We start from the raw sequence: 27,993 nt of genomic DNA on the forward strand, positions 1-27,993 counted from the left end.
AATTAAGAGTTTACATAGTACACCGTACATTCCCTAATGATTATATCTGGTTTCAGTATTTATTTATGGTGTATTGTCTCTATTATTAAGGACCATTGCCAAAGCATTTCCAGGGGTCCCCGGCCAAAAACGTTGAGAACCCCTGGGTTAGATGTGCTGGCTACAGTAGCTTAATTCGGTCCACTATCCACTTGATGACTATAGTCTAAAAATGTGATAATTCATTAGACATATATGTACTGAAAATGCAGGACGAGAACCCCTTTTGGTGTTTTAAGCATTATGTTATACTTTATCTATTGAAAAGTGCCTATTTTTTTTAAAAGAATAACAGAATATTGGGGCTAATAGTGTCAAGTTGGGGGTTGATAAGGAATAATTATATTCTCTGTTCATATACAATCCCCCTTATTTTTCATTTTAACATGTTACATTGTGAGAGGTCGTGCAGCTGTGTACACTCCTCTGCTTTCCACTCCCCTGCCTTGTCCAAGGTCGAGACACTGCTTGGCCAGTCAACGTAACTGGTTTCAACCAGTTGCTACCCAGTATCTCAGAACTTGCCATGTCAGGCCACACCCCTTTGCTGATTTCATGTCTTTATATATGCAATGAAAGTCCATCTTTCCTCATGTTACCCCGATCTCTCCTCATGAGAGGTCGTGATCTCATCACTCGTGCACGTTTTAATGTCTTTATAATAAATTGAACATCATCAGACCAGACTTCTCTCCTCTTGATTTATGATGCTCACACTATGCTGAAAAGTTCCATGACAATTGGCGTCACGAACAGGATCCTGTCTAGCTGTCGCTCCCGTCCGGGGGGCTGCCGAGGGAAGGTTGACTGATATCATCTCGGACTGCAGGCCGACCTCAAACCGCGCTTAGAACAAACTGCGAGGAGGGACCCCCTTTACAGCCCCGGGACCGGGACGCGACGGCAACAGGACTACAGAAAGAACCTGGAACTGAATAAGCACACGGTGAGATATTTTCTAAAAATCCAATAATTATCATAGTTATGATTTAAGGTGGGGGGGAAATTGTATAAATGCTAAAGTGTGAGTAATAACTCGTTTTAAGGCCATGCTTGTGTAACCTGTATTGATGTGTTGGAGGGCTTAGAAAAAGGTAACAGTGAGACCGAAGTACATGTTCCATCAGACACACAAATGGGGGCCAAGGTTAGGTTTTAATCTGTCTCTCTTCTAGAGAGGCCAGCGAAAAGATTAATTTCCCATGTCTGAGAGAGTGTTTTAAACTTGATTGTCACTTGCTGTCTATGATACCGTGAGGTGCGAGAGCTAAGCACCATTCACATGTGAAGTATCATATAGAGCAAGGGCCTGCGAAAAATCTAGTTTGCATTCTGGGGTTTTTATGCGCTTTTCACCCCGGTGGAGAAAGTGCCCCGTTAGGAGACGTTTTAACGGTAGAGCTCGTGTGAGAGCTGTGAGCTCGTGTGAGAGCTGTGAGCTCGTGTGAGAGCTAAGTGAAGTCACGTGTAGAAGTGACAAGTAGGTCAAAATGGGCAACCAGCCTTCTGCTACCATACCCTCCACATGGAGGATCAGTTCTTTAGTCCAATAATGAAATATATGGTCTCCAAGCATGGCCGTGAGTCTGTTAGCTGTCTCCCTGAATGGTGTTCAATGGGGTTCCCTTTCTGGGAAGTAGTTTAGTTTAGGTTAGTTTATTTGCACATGTAAAATAATAACAACAATATGGTAAAATAAAATAAATTAATAGAAATTAAGATATGAATAATATTGGTAAACCTAAGGATTGTAAATAATAATAATAATGGAAAATAAATATTCTAATAATAAAATATCAAACAATAACATGACTACGGCGTGTAGAAGAGGGCAGCCTGCTGCCTCCTTCCTCCGAAAGCTCTGTGTGCTTAATGGAAAGCACAAAGGTTTAGGGTTAGGGTTACGGTTAGAGTTAGGGTCAGAGTGTTCATGAAACCGAGACACTGACACACACAGTAAATGAGTTAATTAAGTAAAAGGAGTCAGAACCAAAAATTCGGACTAAATGTGCACAAAACAGAAAGGTTCAAGGTTCAAGGTCCAAGGTTTTATTAATGTCCCTAGTGGCAATTAGGTTTACATGGGTATTAGCTGGCAGCGACATGAAAGCGATGCCTAAGATAGAATCAGCGTTTAAGTTATAAACATGTATTTGTAACACTTTTTAAACGTGTCACAGTGTTTAGATTATAAACAGAAGAACATGTTTAATCGCCAGTAACACTTTCTAAAACACAAAGTTTTTACAATCAAAGTCAGTCATATAGGTGTTTAGAATTCAAACACTAGGTGTTCTCGTGAGGTGTTTGAGTGAACTCGTGTTCTACTGTATTTTATGACCATTAATAAACCTTCTGCATTTTATTATTACACACTGGTGTTTAGGTTTAAACGTGTCACATGTTCCAGGGATTTACAGTGTAAATGAGAATTCATAACCTCCCTCTTTACATTATTATTTACATGTTTCGGGGGCCCCTACTCGCATATGTTTTTTCTGTGTCACCTCTGCAGGCATTGTTGCGGATCGACCCAGATCTTGGTTCCCCCCCCCATACCAGTCATTCTACGCCCTGCCTGCCCCGTCCAGCGAAGCAGCCAGCATTCCAGCACGCACAGAGCCTACAGCCCTCCCCACCAGCAGCAGCCCCGTCGACACACATGCCTGTGACCTCTGCGACCCCAAGGCCTCCTGCGCCTCAGCCATATCCACGGCTCTGCCCACTCTGGAAGAAACACAGTATGCACAAGATGTGTGCTGCTCCCAGCCTATGGACTTGATTCAACTCAATAACGCAGACGACGCCCAACGCTCATCCTACACTGACATTTCAGATCCAGTGCTGTCCAACAGTGACAGTACGAAAGAGCACGCCAACATATTCGACCAACAACCAGGCGCTGTGCCCGCCTCAAATTAACTGTATCCTGACTCATGGGCACAGCGAGGCGAAGAGGATGAAACCAACGTACCACCGCCCGACATGCAGACATCTGACGACAGCAAGAGTGGTGGCAGGAGATGTGGAAGGAACTGACAGCTGAATGATGGGTGTTGTTTCAACTACAGCAGGCCACAACGTTGGAGAAGCGGCAACAGAGGTCACGGCCGCACGGGGAGGGGTCAGGCGACTCCAAGGGAGACAACTGAGGGTGACCAGGGATGAAGGAGATGACGGGCGCTGGGCCGGATTGTCTGGTGAGGGTGTGGCGGATAAGAGAGCTGGGGCCGATCCTGCACTGTGCGTCCAGACGTCGATTCAGTCACAGGTTAAGTTATGCACTCCATACACCCACTCAAACACTCTATGACCACACTCCAAAAGGCAACACGTGCATCCACACACCACCTGAGAAATGAAACATGTCCCATGCTGTCACGCAAACAAACATCCTCTGAGCCATTTTCATTGCACTATACCACACTTAAATTGCAGTCAAACAGACCATAATCATGCCCTAAAAGCACTGCACGCGAACAAACACCCTCTGAAACATGAATCACAACCCCACACCTCACTCATTCATACACCCCCCGTGCCATGACAATGCATGACACCACCACTTAGGTCACACACAAAGAGCAGATTGTTTTTATTATTATTATTTTTAGAATGTCCCTTGACTACATATGCCCCACAGTGTTTATAAACGTTTATAAACTGCCCATGTATTTTTCACCTGGTGTTCAACTGCAGTTGAGGAGAACAGTACTCAAATGTTAAAGTAATAGTATCGATACTTCTGTGTCTTGTCGCAAATGGACATTGACAAAGTTAAGCTACCCCCAGCAGCGGGGTGACCATGTGCATGAAATATGACGTTGTGTTTCCCAGTCATGCTTTAAGAATGCACAGTTCGTTGAGCCACATTCATTCATTATATGCCAGTATGATACTGGTGTGTTATCTCTGGTGTTTTCATATAACACTGGCACTGCTGCGCTACAGCCTGAGAATCAAGTTTCAATGGTAGCGAGCAGTCTCTGAGTCAATGCAGTGCTATGCACAGAACATAATCAACCTGATTTGTTACTGCTGTGTGCTAAACAACCTCCAACCCAAGGGGGCTGATGGATTGAATGAGAGAAATCTTAATAAGCATCGGCTGAACAGGTGTAGTTTCTGTTCCATTCACTTAAATGAGTGTGCAAAATAGCCGATCTACAAGCTCTCAAATAGCCAAAACCTGAGTGTTAAGAAAGACATCCAGTCTAAGGCAGCAGAAGCTGCTATAATGGTGTTTATTTAAGTCAGAGAAAGAAGTAAATCTACTCATGTAGAATGTCTCATTTTGAGTTTCAAATGGTTTATACATGAGCTTCTAATGTCCTAAATGTGTTGTTGTGGTTATAATATGTTGCGCTTTGTGATAAATACGGATCTGGAAGTTAACAGGCCAAATAACAAAGGAGAAATTCAGCACGCCGCTGCGCGTGACCAATGTGATGCATCACTTGTACCGAGTGAGCGTGATCCCACTGGAGGTGATCCATCACAGTTGGTACAAAGACGTACTGGCTGACCCTTAACCCATTCTGACCTGAGACCGGATTCTAACGCACAGAAGAATGGTGGTTCTTTAACGCATTTTGACCTGAGATCAGATTCTAAAAATCTCTTCTAAATCCTGACAGTTTCCTGAAATACCTCATGTTTCTGTATCAGTGGTGCTCAATATTCCATGTCAAGGACCCCAAACCACATCTGAAAATGTGTTCTTCCAGGAACCCCTCAGAAGCAAAGATTTGAGTTAAAAACGTTGGCTCTGAAAGAATATATATTCAAAGATTTGCGCCACAGTTTAACGATTTTTCAGAAATAGCAGACCTACAAGCTCGTAGCTTGTAGATCTGCTATTTTTCAATGGATGAAGTTTAAAATAATGGTTAAAACACCAAAAGGTTGTTCCCAGTGAAATATTAGGGTTAGAATAGATGTATTGAAATATGCTAATAGGCCTGCTCAAGTTAGTGAAGCTGTGGTTTAAATGTAGACAGGAATGTAGGTGATCAGAGTGTGATTACTACCCCCACTGGGGCAAATAACTTAATAAATAATGACCACTGTGCCTTTAGGTAATTAGTAAAATTACATGTATGATGTTGCAACTACAGATGAAGGCCTACAGCTGATTCAAGACACATTTTAACGCCCCATTGTGATAGGACTCTTGCTATCCCCTATCAATGTGTCGAGCTAAAATTCATATCAATTCCAGCTGGACGATTCTAAATTAGCTTAAACACTGTTACATTTGTGTTAAGCCCGGGCTACATTATTAGTATTATTGTTAGTATATATACATATATATTGATGGGGCCTCTCCTCTTTGCCTGTGTGTGTGTGGGTGACGTGACATGGTGTCCCTGGCTGTCCTTAGTGTCACTCATGTATGAATAAGAAATATATTTGTCAAAAACCTTCTGAATATTGTGCAGGACATTATGGTCCATGTGAACATACTCAAGATTAAAACATTTCATTCCTCATTTCTTCAGAATTGTCAACCAAACACAGCAAAACTCATATGGTGCGACTGTCCTGGCCTTGTTTCTCAAAGTGGGAACTTAAATAAAACTAAGGAAAAAAAATGCTAAATTTTTTTTTTTTTAAATCTATAAATATAATATAGATGTCTATTTGTGAGCCTAATCTTTTCAAAGTCCAAGCATAATGTTTTCAGTCATTTCTGATCAAAAATATTTTGTCCCCCAAACCAAAATCATATTGTGTGACACCATTTTGGGAAATTTCAACAGGCAATTGTTTACACACCCATTGGGATAGAGAGGTACTTCTTCAGTAAGGCTGTTCAGCACTTGCATTACAATAGCATGACAGGTGTCTGTGGTGAATTATCATTTTAACATTTTCATAAAATACGATCTTGTTGGAACGCTGACAAATGCGACTCTTCCACTTCTGTTTTTTTGTTAACCCATTCTGAACGGGAACCCATTTTGGTGTTGGCATCATGTTATGCTTTAGCTATTGAAAAATAGCAGATCTACAAGCTCGTAGCGCGCCACCGAGTGGCGCGATACGAGCTTCAGGTCAGAATGGGTTAAATTAATGTGCATTCATCCCTCATGTTATATGCGACATGGTGGGTGTCCAGCAACTAAGGTATAGAACTGATGTTTGTGTTGTTTGAAGGTGTGCTCGTGTGCTATTTCCACTGGGTATGTTGCTATTGTATATTCACATTTTTTTTCTTGATTGATTGTTTTATTTAATGTGTTTAAATAAACAAAAGGGAGGATTGATAAGGAATAATTATATTCTCTGTTCATATACAATCCCCCTTATTTTTCATTTTAACATGTTACATTGTGAGAGGTCGTGCAGCTGTGTACACTCCTCTGCTTTCCACTCCCCTGCCTTGTCCAAGGTCGAGACACTGCTTGGCCAGTCAACGTAACTGGTTTCAACCAGTTGCTACCCAGTATCTCAGAACTTGCCATGTCAGGCCACACCCCTTTGCTGATTTCATGTCTTTATATATGCAATGAAAGTCCATCTTTCCTCATGTTACCCCGATCTCTCCTCATGAGAGGTCGTGATCTCATCACTCGTGCACGTTTTAATGTCTTTATAATAAATTGAACATCATCAGACCAGACTTCTCTCCTCTTGATTTATGATGCTCACACTATGCTGAAAAGTTCCATGACAGGGTCCTTGACATGAAAACGTTTGGGAACCAGTGCCCTAGAGGGCGTTCATGCACCACAAGGGGTGCACACGCCACAGTTTGGGAACTGGAAAAGGGGTTAGTCGTTTGGCATTCGAAGGCGACACCGTGGTACCACCACACCACGCATGCTTCAGTCAGCTGAGGTGGGTGGGGTCACAACACAGAGCCAAGATGGCCGACTTCGAGGAGCCGCTGTCAGAGGAAGAGAAGGTTTGTGCTGTGCATATTATTATTAATAATAATCCTCACAGTTTGTGGTGTTATGTTGTTGTACACATTCACCACCTAAGTGTCTTCCTCAGAATGCACAGCGTAACGACATGACACACTTGTGTTCCTTTGTTTTGTATAATAGCTGTCGTTAGCTTAGCCAGCAGCTCGTCCTTTAGCAGTCATGGCGGAACTTTGCCCTGTTTTATTTTTACAACGTTAAAGTCTACATAAAGGGTCTACATTTCAGATATGAAGTGGTATATTGATATATAAAGATGTTAGGATTGTGCTTGAATGGGTATTTTCACCCGTTCGTTCCGCATTTTGTAATAAAAAGCATTTTAATCAGATCGGTGGTTATTTCCCTCATCAAGTTATAATGTACCAGAGTGCAATACACCTCCCCAGCCGATAGGGGAGACGTAGTTGGAATTGGAATTATTATGGCAGAAAAACTGAGAAACTGTCCGGCGGTCGGATTTAAAATGTTTTTTTATTGAACAATACGGAATGCACGGGTATTGATACCCGCCCGAGGAGCATTGTGACATCCGTGGCCCATGGAGTGAGCACTTTATATCTGAAATCTTTATGTAGACGTTAAGGTCGTAAATAAATGGAGCAGGGTGCCCAAAAACAGGGTGAAGTAGCGTCATGACATACTTATGTTTCAACAGGGCTAGCCATGCAGCTGCTAAATGATTTTATTCATAACAGATCGCCTTGTTGTTGCATGATAGTGGCTCACTGTATAGTCCAGTGGTTCTAAAAGTGGGTCCTTGAGGGAGTTCCAGGGGGTCCTCGGCTACATAATAAGATAGGAGCCAATGGATCCTTATTAGTCTGTAACAGTAACCAAATGGACCCCAATAATTCCAGGTACATTTGTTAAATAACATTAATTTTACAATAAAAATCGGGGGTCTCAGAGATATAATTTGATTACAGCAGGGCTCCGTAGCACTATTGCATATCAAACTGGGAGCCTTGGAATTAAAATGGTTGAGAATCACTGTTAGAGCTGTAAAAAGTCTTCTCTTATGGGGGAGTCTGGCATATCTTTTCAAATGGGGGTCCGTGGGCTAGCAACAAGTGTCAATTTGGGGGTCCTTGACATGAAAAGGTGTGAGAACCTGTGTTCTAGTGGCTGTGGTCGGTGTTAAGGCAGTCAGACTGTCGGCTACATTGCTTTGGCTTTTCTGTTTATGGGTCAAAGAGATTCAGTTGCAGCTCAAATACTTTGTCAGCCTGAGGGCAGGGCAGTGGTGGAAACGGTACTCAAATGACTTATAGTGAAAGTATTAATGCAATTTAGAACTACTCTTGTTAGGCTTTACTTGAGTAAAAGTACAACATGTACTTGAAATACCCAAAGTAATAGTACTACTCTATTATGCAGAATGTCCCAAAAAACGTTTTCAACTGTGTTAAGCAGATCTTCATGCGATGCATTGTGAGCTTGTAAATCAGCTATTTTCAAATGGCCAACATGTATATTTATGATGAAGTGGTTAATGTATGTTTTGTGATAATAATCCAAACCTACAACAAGCAACTATAGTAACTCAAGTTTTAAAACAAATGTAGTCTGTAGTCACTGAGCGGCCCTGCGTACCACCTGTTTTCAAATTTGCAGGAGGCAGCAGCACGCTGATGCATTAATGAAAACGAGCACTTCCAAACTAGTCCAAATTAATCACCTGCACGGAATTTCTAGACAGAAACTATCTCATAACATGTCTACGGTGGATCGAATACTGGACTACTCGCCCCGGTGCTTGCCCGTTTTTACTCCCGGAATTTTCCCCAGTGAGGGGGATAACTTTGTAATATGCTATTGGCTGTTTGTATTCTTTTTGGAAAAATATAAAAAGATACTCCTGTGGAAAGGCTATATTATTTGACTTATATTGAACCTATAAACAATTTAGTATTATTTAGTATATGTAAGGTTTTGCCCCCTCAAATGGTACCTCGTCAGATAATCCCCACATATCCTACAACAACTTCTGTGAACAGACTTCACTGTAGTAGCTTTTCATAAATTATATTTGTACTTAGGCTGTTCTGCTGTCATGAAAGTTTATAGTTAGAGAAATTCAAAGTCCAGCCGTCTGCTGTCCAGCCTCTCCCACTCCTCACTGGGGAAAATTCTGGGAGGAAAACAGAAACGGGGCGAGTAGTCTTGTTACCGGTGGATCAATGGACTATTTGGATTTGTTGCAACTCTAATTTCAACCCATTATATAAATAAAAAAAATCTAGTGTTGCAAATTGCGGCTAGGTACACTGCCCCAGTAGGCCAGTACTAGAGGGGCAAAGCTCAACTCAAATGACCACAGTGACCAGTCCAGGACCGTTCTGTGCGTGCGTGCGTAATTCGAGCTCTCAACTCAACCTTTAAGCTACAGGAAGAGTTGGAACAGGGAAAGAGATATCACCTAAAATGATTAGTTGTTCTAGGGGTTTGGATTGAATCATGAATATTTCCATTTGAGCCCTTGCTTGAGCCTTTTGCCCCGGGTGTCAGGTTTCAGGAACTGGGATAATAATGTTTAAATATCTGCCTGCTGCGTCGGCCTAAGAACTTCACAACTCATATAGACATGTACAACTCTGACACTTGGGAATGCCTCGCCTCAGGGCATCAGATCAGGCCTGTCGAGTCGCTGTCTCCAGTTAACCCATTTAGGCCTGAAGTTGAAATAAAAAAAATGTCTTGACAGTTTTCTGAAATACCTATGTTTCTGTATCAGTGGTGCTCCATATTTCATGTCAAGAACCCCCAAAAATGATATGTATTTGGCCGACGAACACCATCTGCAAATTATTCCAGGAACCCTTCAGAAGCAAAGATTTGAGTTAAAAACGTTTGATTTGCGCCAGATTTTCAGGATTTTTCAAAAATAGCAGACCTAAAAGCTCGTAGCGTGGCACTCGGTGCCGCACTATGAGCTTGTAGATCTGTTATTTTTCAATAGCTAAAGTATAACATAATGCTTAGAACACCAAACCCACAATGGGTTATATCACTCCTGAAAAAAGACACCTTTACAAAGCTGCTTTTATGTTTTAACCCCTTAACCCTTGCATATTTTGCCGTACGTTTTAGTTTTTATCTATTGTTATGTTATGTTTACTGATTGAAGCCATGCTTATTGGTGTGTGTGGTTAATGTTTTGCGATTTCTTCTTAAAAGGTGATATAACTACAAATAAAGCTCTATGCTGCTCAATGTTTTAATTACCATTCACAAGTGATGAGCCCCGGGATACAGGGATGGTCTTTTAGATGAGTCCCAGGGACATTTTATGAGTCCCACTTCAATGACGTTAGGAGTCATATTTTTACAAATTGCAGCATTTATGGTTATAATGTGGTTATATTCATGTAAGAAGCAGAAATTATTATTATAACTAAAGCTAGCAAATTAAACTAGAATTAAAAACAGTACAGTAGTGCATCTTGTGGATGCAGAGGTCGTTTTATTGCGTCCCTTAACTATAAACTGCGTTTTGGGATGCAAAATGCACCCTATTTTAATCTCTGATATATGCATTTTTGTCAATTAAAATGTCATTGAATCAATCAATAATTGGCTGATGCACACTACTGCAAGAAACAAACACTTTAGATAAACCTCTTTTGTCGATTGGTTGAACACAATAATACAATTACCCTTGATGTTTCGTCTCTCTGCAGGTCCGCATAGCGGCTAACTTTGTAACACACGCTCCGCCAGGAGAGTTTAACGAAGTCTTCAACGGTATGTATGTGCACTGTGGCTAATGCTTCATCTTTTTTTTCCTAATGATTTTGCAACCCATTTATTTCACCCAGTGTCAATTATCTAATGTAATCCTGGGCGCTACACTTCCTCTGCCAACCTGGGGGGGGGGGGGCAGCAGCGGACTGACCTCATGCTTCCTTCTATGCATGAGGAGTCCAAGCTGCTTCTTTTCACCTGACAGGGGAGAGTTTCCCCGGCCGGACGTAGCGTGTGGAAGGAACCCGTTATTCCGACCAGTTCCTTTCCCCTCCATCAGGCGCCCCGGCTGTCCAGGGGGAGGTAGTTAAGAGACCAGGATTACTGCATGTTTTTTTGTGAGGGTACCTAGGGGATACGGGGATACGGGGAGAACATGCAAACTCCACACAGAAAGGCCCTTTTCGCCAACCCCACCTATAGAGCGTCGCAGTCCCACGGCTCCCGCCCCCTCGTGAGACCCGGAAAATAAATCCCCGTTCATTTTCCTCATAGACTTTTCAGAAAGTATTTATTTAAAGACGTTTATGCCGCGGACAAAGCCAACTATTGTCGTGACAAATCAATGAAATCATGACGATAAACACAATGTTTTGGGCCAAACAAATAATTAGAAAGTAGAAAAAAACGGCAGGTTACAACACTTTTTTTGTTGTTTTTCTTCTTTGTAATTATTTGTTTGGTCCAAAATATTGTGTTTGTTGTCATGATTTGTCACGACTCGAGTTGACTTCGTACGACGCTTAAAAGGTCTTTAAATAAATACTTTATGAAATGTCTAAAAATGCATAGAGATTCATTTCCTGGGCCTGGCGTCGTCATGAAAGGGGGCAGGACTGCGACGCTCTATAGGGGGTGGTTGGCTTCATTTATACTCACTGTTGCGCAGTGCAGCCTAACACACACACACACACACACACACACATATGATTTCGGGTGTGACAGTACAGTGACAGTACAGTACATTAGAGGGACCCCCATACGGTCACTCTGTCATTTCTCAACCATTTCGGACGTGGGACGGCTCGCCGGAACCGGGCCGGCACCCTGGGCGTGTTCCTGTGGGTCTGGAAGTTTCGGGGACCCCCACACGGTAAATCTGTCATTTCTCGACCGTTTCGGACGGAACCGGGCCGGCACCCTGGCCTCGTTCCTGTGGATCTGTGGTTGCACCACTCACTTCACACGGGTGTGATTTTTATATATTTTTGTAGGCTGAAAGTAGGGGTGGGTGAGATGGAAGAATATAATATCACAATATCTTATCAAGCAGTACACAATATTTTTCATGCTGTTTTTATAGGCGAGGTCAAAGTTTGATGTTGTGATAGTCCTACCACTCCCAGCCCATCTCTTGTAGATCGGCAATCTTTTTTCAGTGAGCATGGCACGTATTATAATAAGTGTATAAATAAGTCAAGTTACAGAGCTGCTATGTCCTCAGCTGTCATCCCCATTGGCAGTGATCCATAGTGGTGTAGACTAGGAGAGTGGCGTCATTGAGGGGCCAGTCAGAAAACGCTCGAGTGCTGTTCATGCAGCCCTGGAGAGTGACAAGCTGGAGTTTGAAATACATTGTTTTCAACGAGGGCGGCGCAAATATCAGCGATTTTAGGCATGTGTGCAACATGAGAACTGTTTTAAAGTATTGCACAGTGACTGACAACTAAAGCCTCTGTAATGTTTTTTTTTTTTTTTTAAGATATTTTTTTGCGGCTTACGCCTTTTATTGATTTTTGAAGGGACAGACAGTAGGCTGACAGGAAACGGGAGAGAGATGGGGGGATGACATGCAGTAAAGGCCGTGTCGGGTCCGGGAGTCGAACCCGCGGCACACTGCGACTGGATTACCAGTCCGGTGCCCAGACCGTTACGCTACGGCCTGGGCCAGCCTCTGTAATGTTTATGTTGTACTATTACTAAAATAATTATCTTAGCTGGGCTGTGAGTCCAGTGCATTCCGCCAACTTCCGGTCCAGGACTTTATCACTCTTCGCAATAGAAGTCTATGTAGAAGAGCCGCCATTGGACTGAAGCCCCGCGAAGTGAACGGAGTTGTCGTAACTCTCATCTAAACGGCGCTGCAGTGATCTAGCTGTGGTGTTGTGTAATGCTGACATTGATGAGGTTTTTTTACCCCATGTGTGTTTTCAGATGTGCGGCTCCTCCTCAACAATGACAACCTCCTCAGGGAAGGGGCGTCACAGTGAGTAACTACACCAGTGGTTCCCAAACTTTATCATGTCAAGGACCCCCAAATTGACACGAATTAGCCCGTGGACCCCCATATGAAAAGATATGCCAGGGACCCCCATAAGAAAATATGTTTACGACTCTAGCAGTGATTCTAACCCGTTTAATTTCAAGGACCCCCAGTTTGACATGAATTAGTCTACGGACCCCCATTTAATGGAATTTTTTTTCTGGGACCCCCAATTTATATTGTAAAAGCAATGTTATTACTCAGAGAGTGTACAAATGGAACCAAATGGACCTGTTATGGTCCATTTGGTTCCATTTGTACACTCTCTGAGTTACAGACCCATAATGGTCCATTTGGTTCAAAACTATAATTTAGCTGGGGACCCCCTGGAACTCCCTCAGGTACCCCTGGGGGTCCCCGGACTCCACTTTGGGAACCACTGAACTACACTATATTACCAGTGTCTCAATGGTCACTGGTTTCCCAAAACCTTTATGGATCGATTCGGGTGGCCCACCTGAAAATCTTGAAAGAGTCCGTGGGACATGAACATTAACCCATTTTGACCTGAGATCAGATTCAGATGTCTTCTAAATCATGACAGTTTTCTGAAAAACCTCATGTTTCTATGTCAGTGGTGCTCAACCCTTTTCATGTCAAGGACCCCTGGAATTATCTGTATTTGGCCGCGAACCCCCCATCTCAAAATATGTTGTTCCAGGGACCCCCCCCCCCCAGACATAAAGATTTGAGTTAGAATATACATTCATACAAGATTTGCACCACATTTTCACAATTTTTCATAAATAGCAGACCTACAAGCTCGTAGCGCAGCACTAGGTGCCACACTATGAGCTTGTACTAGTAGATCTGCTATTTTTCAATAGCTAAAGTGTAACATAATGCTTAAAATGTCAAAAGGGGTTCCCGCCCAGACTGGCTTAAAATCTTGTGGCTGGCTTAAAATCTTTGCCGAACATTTGTAGGTCCACACATGCAATTCCCTCGCGGCCCACATGTTTTTACTCGCTGTTCTAGATTCAAAGGTTATGTTGCTCTACAATACCTCAGTATCGGTAGCATGATCGCAATACATCTTGTCTTTGTCCTATATTAACCATGACATGGCCAGACTAATATCACAGCGCGTAGATTATTGGTCTGGAATTTGACAGTGGGGGGGGCGGGGGGGGAGAATATGCCTCTGGTGATCAACCCGCCACCACATTTGCACACTGGGCCCTCATTGGTTCCCACTAGGGGGCAACAAAATCCAATCACAACCGAGCGGGGCCCGACCAAACCTGCCGAGGGCTTTTATTTATTTATTTTTTGCTCTGACATATTTATTTAGTCTAGAGCTCTTATGTATTGTATTGTATTGCATTGTAATTTAGATACAGTAGCATGTAGACAGCAACCTATAGTGTGTACTGTACGCATAATTTCCTTATATAGATATAGGATGTTTGGTTCTTGGCTTATGATCCATGATGACTATTTTTATGTATTTGATGTCTTGTTCTTGCTTACTGTAAAGTCGCTCTGGATTAAGAGCGTCTGCTAAATGCCTACATTGTAGATTGTATCTCTGTGTTAAGACATGATGTTCGTAACGTGTATTTCTCCCTCATTGTTCCAGTTCGTTTGCCCAGTACAACATGGATCAGTTCACCCCTGCCAAACTAGAGGGCTACGAGGAACCGGCAAGTTCATATATTTTTTATTTAATGTTTTATTCTTTTTTTTAATCAAAACCTAAAACTTTGTTATAATATTGTCACTGTTGAGTAGAAACTTTGTATGGGGTTGACACTGAGTTCACAAGTACAGGTCATGTCATGCCCGAAAAGTAAATTGTCCATTATAAAATGATAGGTAAAATTACAGTTCAATTTAACACATATATGTTTTCTTTCTGGGGCTGTGCGAAAAAAAAAGCATACCTCAATTTGTATGCCAAATACCTACATAGCTATGAATAATGGCTATGGGGTTCACACACTTGTTATTTTATATTTGTAAGTGTTGAGGTTGTATCCCCTCTCAAATGATAAGCACTCGTCCAGTCAGGCAACCTGAAAGCAAACTCCACTTGCCCGAAGGTTTTATTTACCTAATAGGGGCAGGTGGGCAACACTTTGTGTCAACGGCTGGTCCAACTCCGTTACTTTCTGAGTTTATAGGTTGGCTAGATTCTCTGCTTTAGAGCCAGACAGTGGTTAGAGTGTCCGCCCTGAAACTGGGAGGTCGGGGGTTCGGCCGGGTCAAATTATTATACATAAAATGAAACAATCTGAAATAGCAGATCTACAAGCTTACAACTTGTCACTTTGTGACGCTTTGTAAGCTTGTAGATCCACTATTACCGCTATATTCTTTCTCACTCTGAGATGCATATATGTTGTATGTAATCGTTGTGTTGTTCCTATGGACCTTGAGTCATTAATTAATTAAATTAATTGAAATCATTGTAGGTCCTGATCACGGAGCACGGCGACCTGGGCCAGGGGCGTTTCCTGGACCCTCGGAACCGCCTGTCGTTCCGCTTTGACCACCTGAGGAAGGAGGTGAGCGACGTGCAGCCGAGCGACGACCGTGACGACGGTCTGAGAGGCTGGAGGGACGCATGTGACGCTGCGCTGAGCGCCTACGTCAAAGAGCACTACCCTAGTGGAGTGTGCACGGTACTACACCACACACACACACACACACACACAGAGAGCACTACCCTAGTGGAGTGTGCACGGTACTACACCACACACACACACACACACACACACACACACAGAGAGCACTACCCTAGTGGAGTGTGCACGGTACTACACCACACACACACACACACACACACACACACACAGAGAGCACTACCCTAGTGGAGTGTGCACGGTACTACACCACACACACACACACACACACACACACACAGAGAGCACTACCCTAGTGGAGTGTGCATGGTACTACACCACACACACACACACACAGAGAGCACTACCCTAGTGGAGTGTGCACGGTACTACACCACACACACACACACACAGAGAGCACTACCCTAGTGGAGTGTGCATGGTACTACACCACACACGTGCACACACGCACACACACACACTCACACCCCCTTGTACAAAAAAGGGAGTAAATTAGAACCCGGCAACTACCGCCCTATTTCTATTCTAAGCTCCATCTCGAAAGTGATGGAAAAAATAGTCTATGAACAGGTTGAAAAGTATCTTGCCTCTAATAAATTGCTGTACGAGTTCCAATCTGGTTTCAGAACATCCCACTCCACTGACACATGCCTCCTCTATTTGAGCGATCACATCAAACACGAGGTGGATGCTGGAAAATACTGCGGCATGGTTATGCTGGACCTCCAAAAGGCTTTTGACACCGTGAACCACTCCATACTGGTTAACAAGCTTAAAGCTATTGGTTTTGATAGCACATCAGTGAGCTGGATGCAATCCTACCTGGAGGGGAGAGAACAGATGGTGGAGGTGAATGGAACACTGTCCCCTCCCCTCCCAGTGAGCTGTGGCGTCCCACAAGGAAGCATACTAGGGCCTTTACTGTTCCTAATTTATGTTAACGACATGACTTCAGCTTGTGACTGCAACTTGTTCCTGTTCGCAGATGACTCAGCACTGCTGGTCTCGGACAGGAACAAACTGCAGGTTGAAAAGACCCTCAGCTCTGAACTCGGTAGAATCTGCACCTGGCTCGCTGATAACAAACTATCCTTACACCTGGGAAAAACTGAATCCATCCTCTTCGGATCAAATAGTAAACTCAGCAAGGCAGATGGCTTCTTGGTTAGAGTGGGTGACAATATTATCACACGAAAAGATGAAATTACCTACCTAGGTTCCATCCTGGAGGCCAATCTTTCCGGTGATAAAATGGCCACCAACGTAATCAAAAAAGTCAATCAAAGAACAAGATTCCTTTACAGGATCTCCTCACTGGTCAGCAAAAACACCTTGAAGACCTTAACAGGAGCCCTCGTACAAGGTTTCTTTGACTATGCATCCACCTCTTGGTACCACAGCACCTCAAAGGCCCTTAAAACAAGGCTCCAGACCTCCCAAAACAAACTGGTCAGGCTCCTACTTGGCCTCACCCCCCGAACCCACCTCACCCCTGCCCACTTTGACAGGCTGGGATGGCTTAGGGTCGACGACAGAGTACAGCATCTTGCAATGGGTCTGGTCCACAAGATTCGATACACCACCAAGATACCCATGTACCTGTCTAAAAACTTCCTTAATGTAAACGAAGTCCACACCCACAACACCAGAGGGAGTGCAACAAACCATGTACAACCCAGATTCGGCACAAACAAGGGACTAAATTCTTTTCGCTCCTATGCCACCAAAATGTGGAACGCCCTACCAACAGTCATTAAGACATGTGAATCCCTTGACTCCTTCAAAACCGCTCTCAAAGGGCACCTACGGATGGCTGCAATTCGAAACTGGCCTCTGTGAAATCTGAATCCCCCCCACCCCCCCCCCCATTTTCCCTCACTGTATATTGTATCTTTTCCCTTTTTTGCTTCCCATATGATGAATTCCTGTTCTGTACTTTAGCTACATAGAAATGTCTATTTGTATGTCTCTAAATGTCTGTATGTCTTTAAATGTTTTGATGAATTGAACAATGTGGACCCTGTTGTAAACAAGTGTAATGCTTAATTGGGTCGTCCACTCACAGTTGACAGTCTTTGTATTGAGTTTGTGCTTAAAATGTACTGTAAATTCTACAAACTGTTAATAAATATTTCAATCAATCAATCAAAAACACACAAACAGAGCACTACCCTAGTGGAGTGTGCGCGGTACTGCACGGTACTGCTTTGGAGTTGCCCAAACTGCAAGTGTACATATGAGTGAGGAGTCTGCTATAAACACAACACGAGATATATAGCTATAAACACAACACGTGTAGCCTCGTAACCATTGATTCCTCTGTGCAGGTGTATTCTATCAGTCTGATTGTAACCATTGATTCCTCTGTGCAGGTGTATTCTATCAGTCTGATTGTAACCATTGATTCTTCTGTGCAGGTCTATTCTATCAGTCTGATTGTAACCATTGATTCCTCTGTGCAGGTCTATGGGAAAACGGTGGACGGACAGCAGACCATCATCGCCTGCATCGAGGGACACCAGTTTCAGCCCAAAAACTTCTGGTACGTTTTGTCCCTCTGTTGATCTGAAAAGTGTATGGCATACATGGGCATGTGGCGCCGGGATTTCTTTCAAAATAACAGCTCGGGGTGCCGTGCAGATATGGCAGCTTTTACTCTGTAAGCCCCCCCCCCCCTTTCCGTTCCAGAAAAAAACCTGGAGAAATACTTGTCCTTGCTTACCTCGCTATCGTTACGATAAAATCTCTGAATAATCCCTCGCACTCATATTTTGAACGAGAGGCATGTTGAAGTCAGAAATGAAGAGCTTAGTATATCCATCTGGTCAAAACCATGGAGAGCATCCTAGATTAGCAGATACGAGGCATTCTTTCTGAGCCGTAAACAGGGAAGTGAACGACAATGCGCATGTGTGAAGAGCAAGGAGTATGGTGCAGAAGGAGAAGCCAACTAAAAAAGAAAAGAAAAAAAATCTGAATATCTTTCTCTCGTTTGATATCAATGAAAATTCACTAGCAACCCGTCGGTTGGATTAGTTATGATGTTCCCACACGTCGTACAGTCTAAATGGGTTAAACGTTATTGCATTGTGATTACGAGCTGTGCGACCTCTTGTTTTTTTCCAAGTCTTGTCTCGCATGGTCCTCACTGTTGGCGTGCGCTCCTACTTCTTTTGTTTGAACAGATCGATATTTTAAATGTGCTTTGATGGCATTTAAAAACATAAACTAATACTATGACTATGGTAGTTCGTTGACTACCTTTTTTTCACTGACAAAAAAACTACTAAATAAAAACTAAGCCATGATGACTAAAACTATGACTAAATATACTGTTGATTCTGTCAACAACTAAAAACTAGACAAACAACTAGTCCCTAACTAAATGTTAGGAAGGGACTAGTTGACAAGAGATCCAGTATAAGTCATTTTAGACTTGGTTGCATGCTGAAAATAGCAGATCTACAAGCTCACAACGCGTTGTGATCTTGTAGATTTACGACGGCATCAAGGCCCGCCAAAATACATTTTAGTCGACTAAATCAACTGTAGATTTAGTCGACTAAAATCTTATGATATTTAGTCGACTATAACTAGACTAACAATAAAACATTCCAGGTGACAAAAATGTGACTAAAACTAATGTTCTCTGATTTCTTTTGTTTTTAGGAACGGTCGCTGTAGGTCCGAATGGAAGCTGACCATCGGCCAGTCCACTGCCCAGGTGGTGGGCGTGTTGAAGATCCAGGTGAATGACGCAGCTCAATGTGCTTAGCCTTACAATAGGCTGATGATCAGGGACGTGCACACATAAACATCAAAGGGGGCTTCAGTCCCTGCCCTTTTACCTGTCTGTAAAACAACTGCCCTCTCCAGACCACGCATGCAGCATTTACTACGGTGAAAGAAATGCAAATGCCACTCCTTTCCATGCCATGCTGGAAGGCAGCATTCAGGAGAACTGCTTTTTTTCCTCCAAAGTCTCCTGAACTTGAGCACAGTATTTTGCGTTGAACAAGTTTGTTTTGAAATCCAATGTCGTACGTCGCATCTCCACTATCTAAAGAGTGCTGCGCCCCGAAAATAGCTGATCTACAAGCTGTAGATCAGCTATTTTCTCTATTTCTTTTGGTCAAAGTGCCCTCTTACGGGATTTCAGCCCCTGCCTCTCTAACACTCTCTGCACGTGCCTGGGGATGATATATGTTGTAATGTGCTAAGCCTTACAATAGGGTTGTATATTGTAATGTCGATGTATGTCTTCAGGCCACGGCATGCAAGTGCTGCACGATTCTTGCTCAAATGTGTTTTGAGTCTTTTCCTCCACAAGAATTGAGATGGCAATTCTCACGTGATTCTCATTTATTTCCATGAAAATATGTATTGTAAAGAAATTTAATGAATCGTGAAACAGTACATGCATTGCAACACTTGACTGACTACTACTAGCCTCACAGCTAGAAGGTCCTGGGTCTGCTGTGGGTGCTGGGGACGTGTTCTCTCCTCCACCCAGTGCCCATACCCGAAGTGGGGTCGGTGAAAAGGCAGAGTTTGCTTGTTTTTTTTTACAATTTTATTTATACATTTTCAGGTTTAAAGACAAGACCTACTGTACAAACATTCACTTTCACATACACACTAACCCCCCCATCTCCCCATGACCCCTAGGGTAGGTACCCTCACATGTGCTCCCCCTGTCCCCTAGGGTAGGTACCCTCACATGTTCTCCCCATGACCCCTAGGGTAGGTACCCTCACAAAATAACATGCAGTAATCCTAGTGTCCTTCTCCTGGCCTGTTGGAGGGGAAATGTGGTTACAAAATCGTGGGATATATATATTCTTTTTTTAGAAAACGCTCACAATAATCGTATCATGGAAGACATTGAAATCTTTCTTTCTTTCTTTCTTTCTTTCTTTCTTTGTCTTTCCAGGTGCATTACTATGAAGACGGCAACGTACAGCTGGTGAGCCACAAGGAAGTGGAAGAGTCAATAGCAGTCACTGTGAGTAGACTTTTTTTTGGGGGGGGGGGGGTAAGTTTTCTGCCATCTCATTGGCAGAACTCTCCATTATGTCAGTACTATGATGTTAATCATCCATATTTGGGCGTATTTGGACAGAGAGGAAGAATCACAGACAAGGCAACACCCGGAACCGGACTGTTTGTGAGGAAGTGGACTGGCATGAATTTGAAGCGTCTCAAAGCCCTGAGCTCAACCATGTGTGTCCCTATTGGTCGTCTAAGAGCACCTACTAACCCATGTCTGTCCCTATTGGTCGTCTAAGAGCACCTACTAACCCATGTCTGTCCCTATTGGTCGTCTAAGAGCACCCTACTAACCCATGTCTGTCCCTATTGGTCGTCTAAGTCTAAGAGCACCTACTAACCCATGTCTGTCCCTATTGGTCATCTAAGAGCACCTACTAACCCATGTCTGTCCCTATTGGTCATCTAAGGGCACCTACCATCTTATTTATAAAGATGGGCGAACTTCATTGGAGCCACTAGAGGCGAAATGTTAAACAAAGCCTACAAATGGTGTCCTAAATAACCACCACTCCCCCTCCCCTCTCCCATGCTGACAACACTGTCATGTGGATGAGAATTGAGAGCATTATTATATTGCAAATGTCATGATTCCCATTTCCCAAATCAGCACCCATCAACCAAGAGTCTAAGACAGTTTAGGAAAGTTATATTATTAAGCATTGGAACACATTTAATTTCACTTTTAATGTCCATTGATTTCACGTTATAATATTCACATATTGTCATCTTAAATATGGGTCCAGTGTCGTCCGTCAAATTGCAGATGGACAGAGAGACTCTTCCGGACTCCTCAAATCTCGCGAGAGTTTGTTGCTGGGATAAAGAGAGGTCGATAACAAAGTAGATTTTCTCCTGATTTGTCTCGCTAAAAGAAGCCATTTTAGTACGTTCACGTTCGTGATATATTTGTTGTGTGTGTTTTTGGAACAGAATGAGAGCCAGACAGCCAAGGAATTTGTCGACATCATTGAGAACGCTGAAAACGACTACCAGGTATGTTGGCCTCTCTTGACCCCACACTTTACAGTCAAAGAAAAATATATCTATTTTATCAGCACACACTAAATGGCCTAGCAGCGGTTCCCAAACCTTTTTGGCCATGCACCCCCTGTTACTTCCTGACCTAGCTGACACACCCCCCACATGGAATATGGCATATGCAGCATATATTTATAAGAAATCAACTTTTAACGACCACCCGATAGGAGTTTTTATGTTGCACGGTAAGACAACGGTCATTAGTATTATTGCCATCACCTGGGTGGATCAGTCGTGTAACTTTCCCGACGTTAAGCCGTGTAAATGTTCAACAACATGCAAAATAACATTGACAGCTATGAGGTGACGAAAGCTTGACCTGCATAGCAACAGTTGCTAAACTATTTGGATTGGCATTGGACAATCACTTTTAGGGGTTGGATTTAGCGAAGGGCTAATTGAGGGGCAGGCCCTCATTTTCAATGTAGCCGAAATACAGAACACAAAATCAACAATATACATTTATATATCAAATATATGATTTGGAAGACAGAGAACTCAAAACTACAAGAACTATAACGGATAAGACCGAGAATGAATTACATTGTTGAACAAAAGTGTTAGAAATCATTTCCCTGATTTGACCCAATGAAGGCAGTTTTTGGGACTTCTGTCTGCTGTACCTGTACAGTATGTGTACTCATTGTAAACCACACCAATGCCACTCGTTGTAAACCACACCAATGCAACTCATTGTAAACCACACCAATGCAACTCATTGTAAACCACACCAATGCAACTCATTGTAAACCACACCAATGCAACTCATTGTAAACCACACCAATGCAACTCATTGTAAACCACACCAATGCCACTCATTGTAAACCACACCAATGCCACTCATTGAGTTGCAATGAGTGGCATTGGTGTGGTCTACCTTAAAAACCGCTTGGTCCCAAGCCGGCCCTTTGGTGTGGTTTGGGCTGATTCTCTCAATTCAATTTGAATCATGATACTATGTTCACGATACAATTATTCACGTTTTTTTTTCGTATTTATTTTACACAAATCCAGTATTTCCTTTCTCTATTATACAGCAGCAAATTACTGAAAGCTCTTTTTTTTTTACAATCGGTTCTCTTACAAAGAGCCGGTATTTTCTTCTATTTTTACGTGCCCCCGGTGCTGTTTGCATCACGATTTTAAATTGTTACCGGTTTGAATCAATTTGAATGGATTTACGAGGGATCGTCGCATGCCTATCTAGTGACATTGTAGGACTGTCTAATCTCGCCAAGAGCACTGCTAGACTGTCATCTAAGCTATGAGAGACAAGAGCACTGCTAGACTGTCATCTAAGCTATGAGAGACAAGAGCACTGCTAGACTGTCATCTAAGCTATGAGAGACAAGAGCACTGCTAGACTGTCATCTAAGCTATGGTGCCACTGGCGCTCCAGCCTGGATGAGCAGAGATGAGGCTGAATGTCCTGCCTGTTTATGTTTATCTCCCCCATGTTTGTTCATGCTTTGTTTTGTTCATATATGTGTTGGTGCTATGGAACCCTCTGTGAGTGTCTTGAATAAAGTTTGAATTGAATTGTCTGCTTTGCTGTATACTGCTCTCTATGGCCCCATTCTGGTTGGTTGTCGACCTCTCGATCCTCAGACCGCACCATGGTTTAAAGGACAAGTTCAGTTTTTGTCAACCAAGGTTCATGTTTTAGGTTCTTATTAGACAAAGTTTTGCAAAAATCTGCTGCTTTCTTTCATTTTAGTGATTTTAGCTATTTTTGACAGGGGGAGGGGGCATTCGAACATGGGGCTAAATACGTCCTTTTACAGCGATGTCTTTATTAATATTTAATATAGTCCTACTTGACCCCAGGAAATTACATCTGGCCACGAAAAAATCACAGGATCTACTGAATGTGAAGGTAGAGGTACTAGGGGGATGCCATACTGTGTGTCGTAGGCTCAAGTCAATATGTCAGTTTGTCAAATTCAATAGATCCCGTGATCTTTTGTGGCCAGATTTATTGGGGTCTAGTAGGACTATAGTAAATAATAATACAAAAAATATCACCATTTCTTTGTAAAAAAAATAAATGCATATTATTTAGGACCATGTTCGAATGCCCCCGCCCCCCCCCCCCTGTCAAAAATAGCAAAAAAAACTACTACCACCTTTTACTTTATCTAATAACAACTTAAAACATTAACCTTGGTTGGAAAAAAAACAAACCTTTAAAGTTCTCAGTCGCCAAGACTGATTTCAGTCATTTGGATTCCAGCGTGTCTTCCGTGAAAGTATGCATGCTGCGCACTGAAACTAGCCGATCTACAAGCTCGCAACACGTCGCAGCGTGACGTGTTGTGAGCTTGTAGATCGGCTAGTTCCGGTCATTCGTTCATCATTAATTCAAACTAGCAATAGAATACAAGCGTATAAGCATCTTCAAGAGACATGAACGGTCTCAGAAATGCCATGAAAGCAAGGAGGTTAAACACCTCAAATTCAGTCATTTCTTCAGCTGGGTCGGTGTGAAACAGCAGCAACAATAGTTTTAGAATCATAATACCCCTAAAACATCATCCATTTTACATTTTCAGTGTTGAGATTTCACTTTTGCTTTTATTTTATTCAATGAAGACAGCCATCAGCGAGAACTACCAGACCATGTCGGACACCACCTTCAAGGCGCTGCGTCGCCAGCTGCCCGTCACGCGCACCAAGATCGACTGGAGCAAGATCCTCAGCTACAAGATCGGCAAGGAGATGCAGAACGCCTAGAGAGGACGGTGGGGGGAAGGAAGACCGGCTGACCAGAGGGACGGAAGGACGGGCGGACGGGCGCACACTCTTCCACTGGGACAAAGCCACCCCTCTTTAGACACAACGCAAAGGACTAACCAAAGCAAATCTGTATTGGTATGTGGGCATGGAATTATCATGGGGGGGGGGGGAGGAGAGGAAAAAGATAATGCAAAGCTGAAGATTGTTTAGGCAATTAAAAAAAACTAAATGTCATGACAAAAGTGATACATTGTTGTGTCATTTAGACCGGTTGTCGCAACAAAGTGCAAACATGCTTTGTTTAAGGCAGGTTCTTCGTGTATCACTTTTGTCATGACAAAAGTGATACATTTTTGTGTCAAATCTTTTGGGGTCATTTAGACCGGTTGTTGCGACAAAGTGCAAACAAGCTTTGTTTAAGGCACAGGTTCTTCGGAAGGTGTTGGAGATTTTTGGTTCCGTTCTGGACCCTGCATGTTACAGGAGAGATGCATGGATTGGGTTTTGCAGTACTTAGTTTAGACTAGTCATTGGTTAGACCAGTCATTAGTCCTACAACCTATCTCAAACCCTCACTCTAACCCTAACCTCCCACGGGGCAGCACACCTAAACCTAACCTTAACCCTCTCCCAACCCTTAACGCACCCCTCACCAACCATAATCCGGTCGTTTCAACACACCCCTCACCAACCTTAATCCGGTCGTATTAACGCACCCCTCACCAACCTTAATCAGGTCGTTTTAACACACCCCTCACCAACCTTAATCTGGTCGTTTTAACGCACCCCTCACCAACCTTAATCTGGTCGTTTTAACGCACCCCCTCACCAACCTTAATCCGGTCGTATTAACGCACCCCTCACCAACCTTAATCTGGTAGTTTTAACGCACCCCTCACCAACCTTAATCTGGTCGTTTTAACGCACACCTCACCAACCTTAACCTGGTCGTCTTAATGCACCCCTCACCAACCTTAATCTGGTCGTTTTAACGCACCCCTCACCAACCTTAATCTGGTCGTTTTAACGCACCCCCTCACCAACCTTAATCCGGTCGTATTAACGCACCCCTCACCAACCTTAATCTGGTAGTTTTAACGCACCCCTCACCAACCTTAATCTGGTCGTTTTAACGCACACCTCACCAACCTTAACCTGGTCGTCTTAATGCACCCCTCACCAACCTTATGTCTAACCAATGACTAGTCTAAACTAACCCCCTATCATTCAGGGTTTGCTACCATTAGGCCCAAACCACACCAGTGATTCACCATGCAACTCCTTGCAACCAAACGGTTGCAAGTAGTTGCATCCCCGGGCTAAACGGTTGATGGTTGGGAACCGAGCTGTGGGCTCCTTGACATGAAAAGCATTTGAGGAGCACTGCATTAGTGGATCGCATTGGATCAACTCCATGCACAGATCTGACAGGTTGGTTGGTGCAGGTTTTTAGACAGAAATCTGGATCTTACAGGGCAGCTTTTAACAGCAACGTATTATAAGCACACACACACTGACGGGGGTGCATACTTAGTTTAGACTAGTCATTGGTTAGACCTGGGTTAGGTTTAGGTGTGCTGCCCCGTGGGAGGTTGAGATAGGTTGTAGGACTAATGACTGGTCTAACCAATGACTAGTCTAAACCAAAAACTGTCTAAAGTATTGCACCCCACTGACGCATAACCAGAGGATGTTTTTATGAGAAAGGTAAAGATGTGTCATGGAAATATGGATGATGTTGACACGTCTGAATACTAGTACCGCTGATGGATTCAATGCACAGCTGCGACAGATTTTTACCAAAAATGTACAACAATAAAAAGTCACTATACAGCGATGGGAGATGATGAGAATATATCGTTTGCTCGCTCGCATCGCTGGATTTTTGAGAGGTGAAACTCCTACTCAACTATTGAAATTGACAGTACTGTTAAATGTCTTCAGTAGCATAGATGGTCCTTGGCATTGCTCTGTTGCTGCACTGTAGGAATTTTTATGTTTAACGTCATGTCAGGGCTGAGGAAATGTTTGTTTTCTGTTGTACTGTCCCCGTCCCCTGCCCTCCCATCTCTTCTATCTACCCATGGAAGCTATGAAATACTGAAATATACTGAAACAGTGGTTCTCAAAGTGCTACACCTATGGGTGTATCCAAATGGACCCCTCACAAGTCCTCTGCCTCTGGGGTATTCAGACTTCAGTTTTAGGTGGGTTAGTAAAAACAAAGATGTGTTGGTGACCTAAAGAAAAAAGGTTTCCTCCACTCCGCCCCACTCTGACAGAACTCAATTGGAGAATAAAGTTAATATTCTGATTTTTTTTTCTTTCTAAACAGTTCCTGTAAGTGGCTTATCACTGCGGCTCAGTGACGTCATGTAGGTTTCGGTGGTCACTTTGTCACCTAAAACTGAAGTATGAATAGGCCTTTATAACTTGTACTTTGTGGGTCCATTTGGTTCCATTTGTACAATTTTAAAGTTATGGTGGTTCTTGAAATAAAATAAAAACTTTGAGAACCACTGCTTTATGATAAAGACCCAGTTGCTTCTGTTCTGACGTCATAATCCATTTTGTTTTTCGAGGGGCTCTATAGCCCCTCTTATATTCAGCTATTAGTGTATAGATTTTTGTCTTACACAAACATTAAATTCCCATTGACAATGAATGGAGCATTTACGTCATATGTAGACAAGCAAATCAGCTATTGCGGAGGAGAGAAAACATTACTCACGTTAACCAAGATCTGTTTTGCCAAAATCTCTTTCCTATGGTAAAGAATCCCATACTCTCAACCAACCGATGTATGCAAATCTATATTTTAATATGCTGTTTTTTGTTCTTGTTTTGTTGGAGTCTTAAGTTTATCACACACGGTTGTAAAAATATATACTGTCTTGTATATTTAGTCGATGCCAAGTGAACACACGGCAGATTTATGCCATGATGTAAGGTGGAGTGCTGTGATTTTTGGAAAAGGTTTGGAAAAGGTGCCAGTACTTCATTCATTAGACGACCCCTTGGTATATTTAGGTTTTCTTCCTGGAGGCTGAAACCTTGTCAGTCAAACGTGCCAATGAAAAAAAAGTGATATAGTGACACAATATCACTATCGTCCCAACCCCTTATCATACAGCAACGGCTGTGGGTGTGGCTTCAGTTCAGGTGGATCACCATCCACTGGGCAAACCAGACATACCTAATGATCTGGTGCGCGTGTTCACATAAAAACATTTTAACAAATACTGTACTGTACTGTACTTTTTTTTTTTTTTTTAACAAAAATCTTATATAATACCTGATTATTATGTGTTAGGGTGGGGGGGGGGAGATCACGGCACTCCATCTTTAATAGGCTGATTGAAGATCAGTTCAATCCATGTTAGCTTGATCCATGTTCTGTTGTGTTCAACAGGCTGATTGAAGATCAGTTCCATGTTAACTCGCTCTGTGTTCCGTTGAAGCCTCACAATGTAAACTGAAACTGTGCCGAATGATCACTTGTTACAAACGTTTAGGACTGTAGGCTACTGTACTGTACTTCCCTGCTCTGTTGTCCCAATAAACTGATCCATCATCTTCCGTTATACCAATTTACCAA

General features: G+C 42.8%; 1 protein-coding gene across 1 annotated transcript; it reads left to right on the plus strand.

Moving 5' to 3' along the window:
• Window positions 1-6,860: 6,860 nt before the first annotated feature.
• On the plus strand, window positions 6,861-27,989 carry LOC310861190 (F-actin-capping protein subunit alpha-1-like). Its single transcript, XM_083768540.1, has 10 exons — window positions 6,861-6,949; window positions 10,655-10,718; window positions 12,873-12,924; window positions 14,564-14,627; window positions 15,399-15,608; window positions 18,032-18,111; window positions 19,239-19,317; window positions 20,503-20,574; window positions 21,552-21,614; window positions 24,252-27,989. Exons 1-10 carry the CDS (start codon window positions 6,911-6,913, stop codon window positions 24,390-24,392), a joined length of 864 nt encoding a protein of 287 aa, XP_083624666.1. The 5' UTR covers window positions 6,861-6,910; the 3' UTR covers window positions 24,393-27,989.
• Window positions 27,990-27,993: the final 4 nt, after the last annotated feature.

Source organism: Protomyctophum parallelum (genome assembly GCF_964188405.1).
Source record: "Protomyctophum parallelum genome assembly, chromosome: 7".
NCBI classification, from domain to species: Eukaryota; Metazoa; Chordata; class Actinopteri; order Myctophiformes; family Myctophidae; genus Protomyctophum; species Protomyctophum parallelum.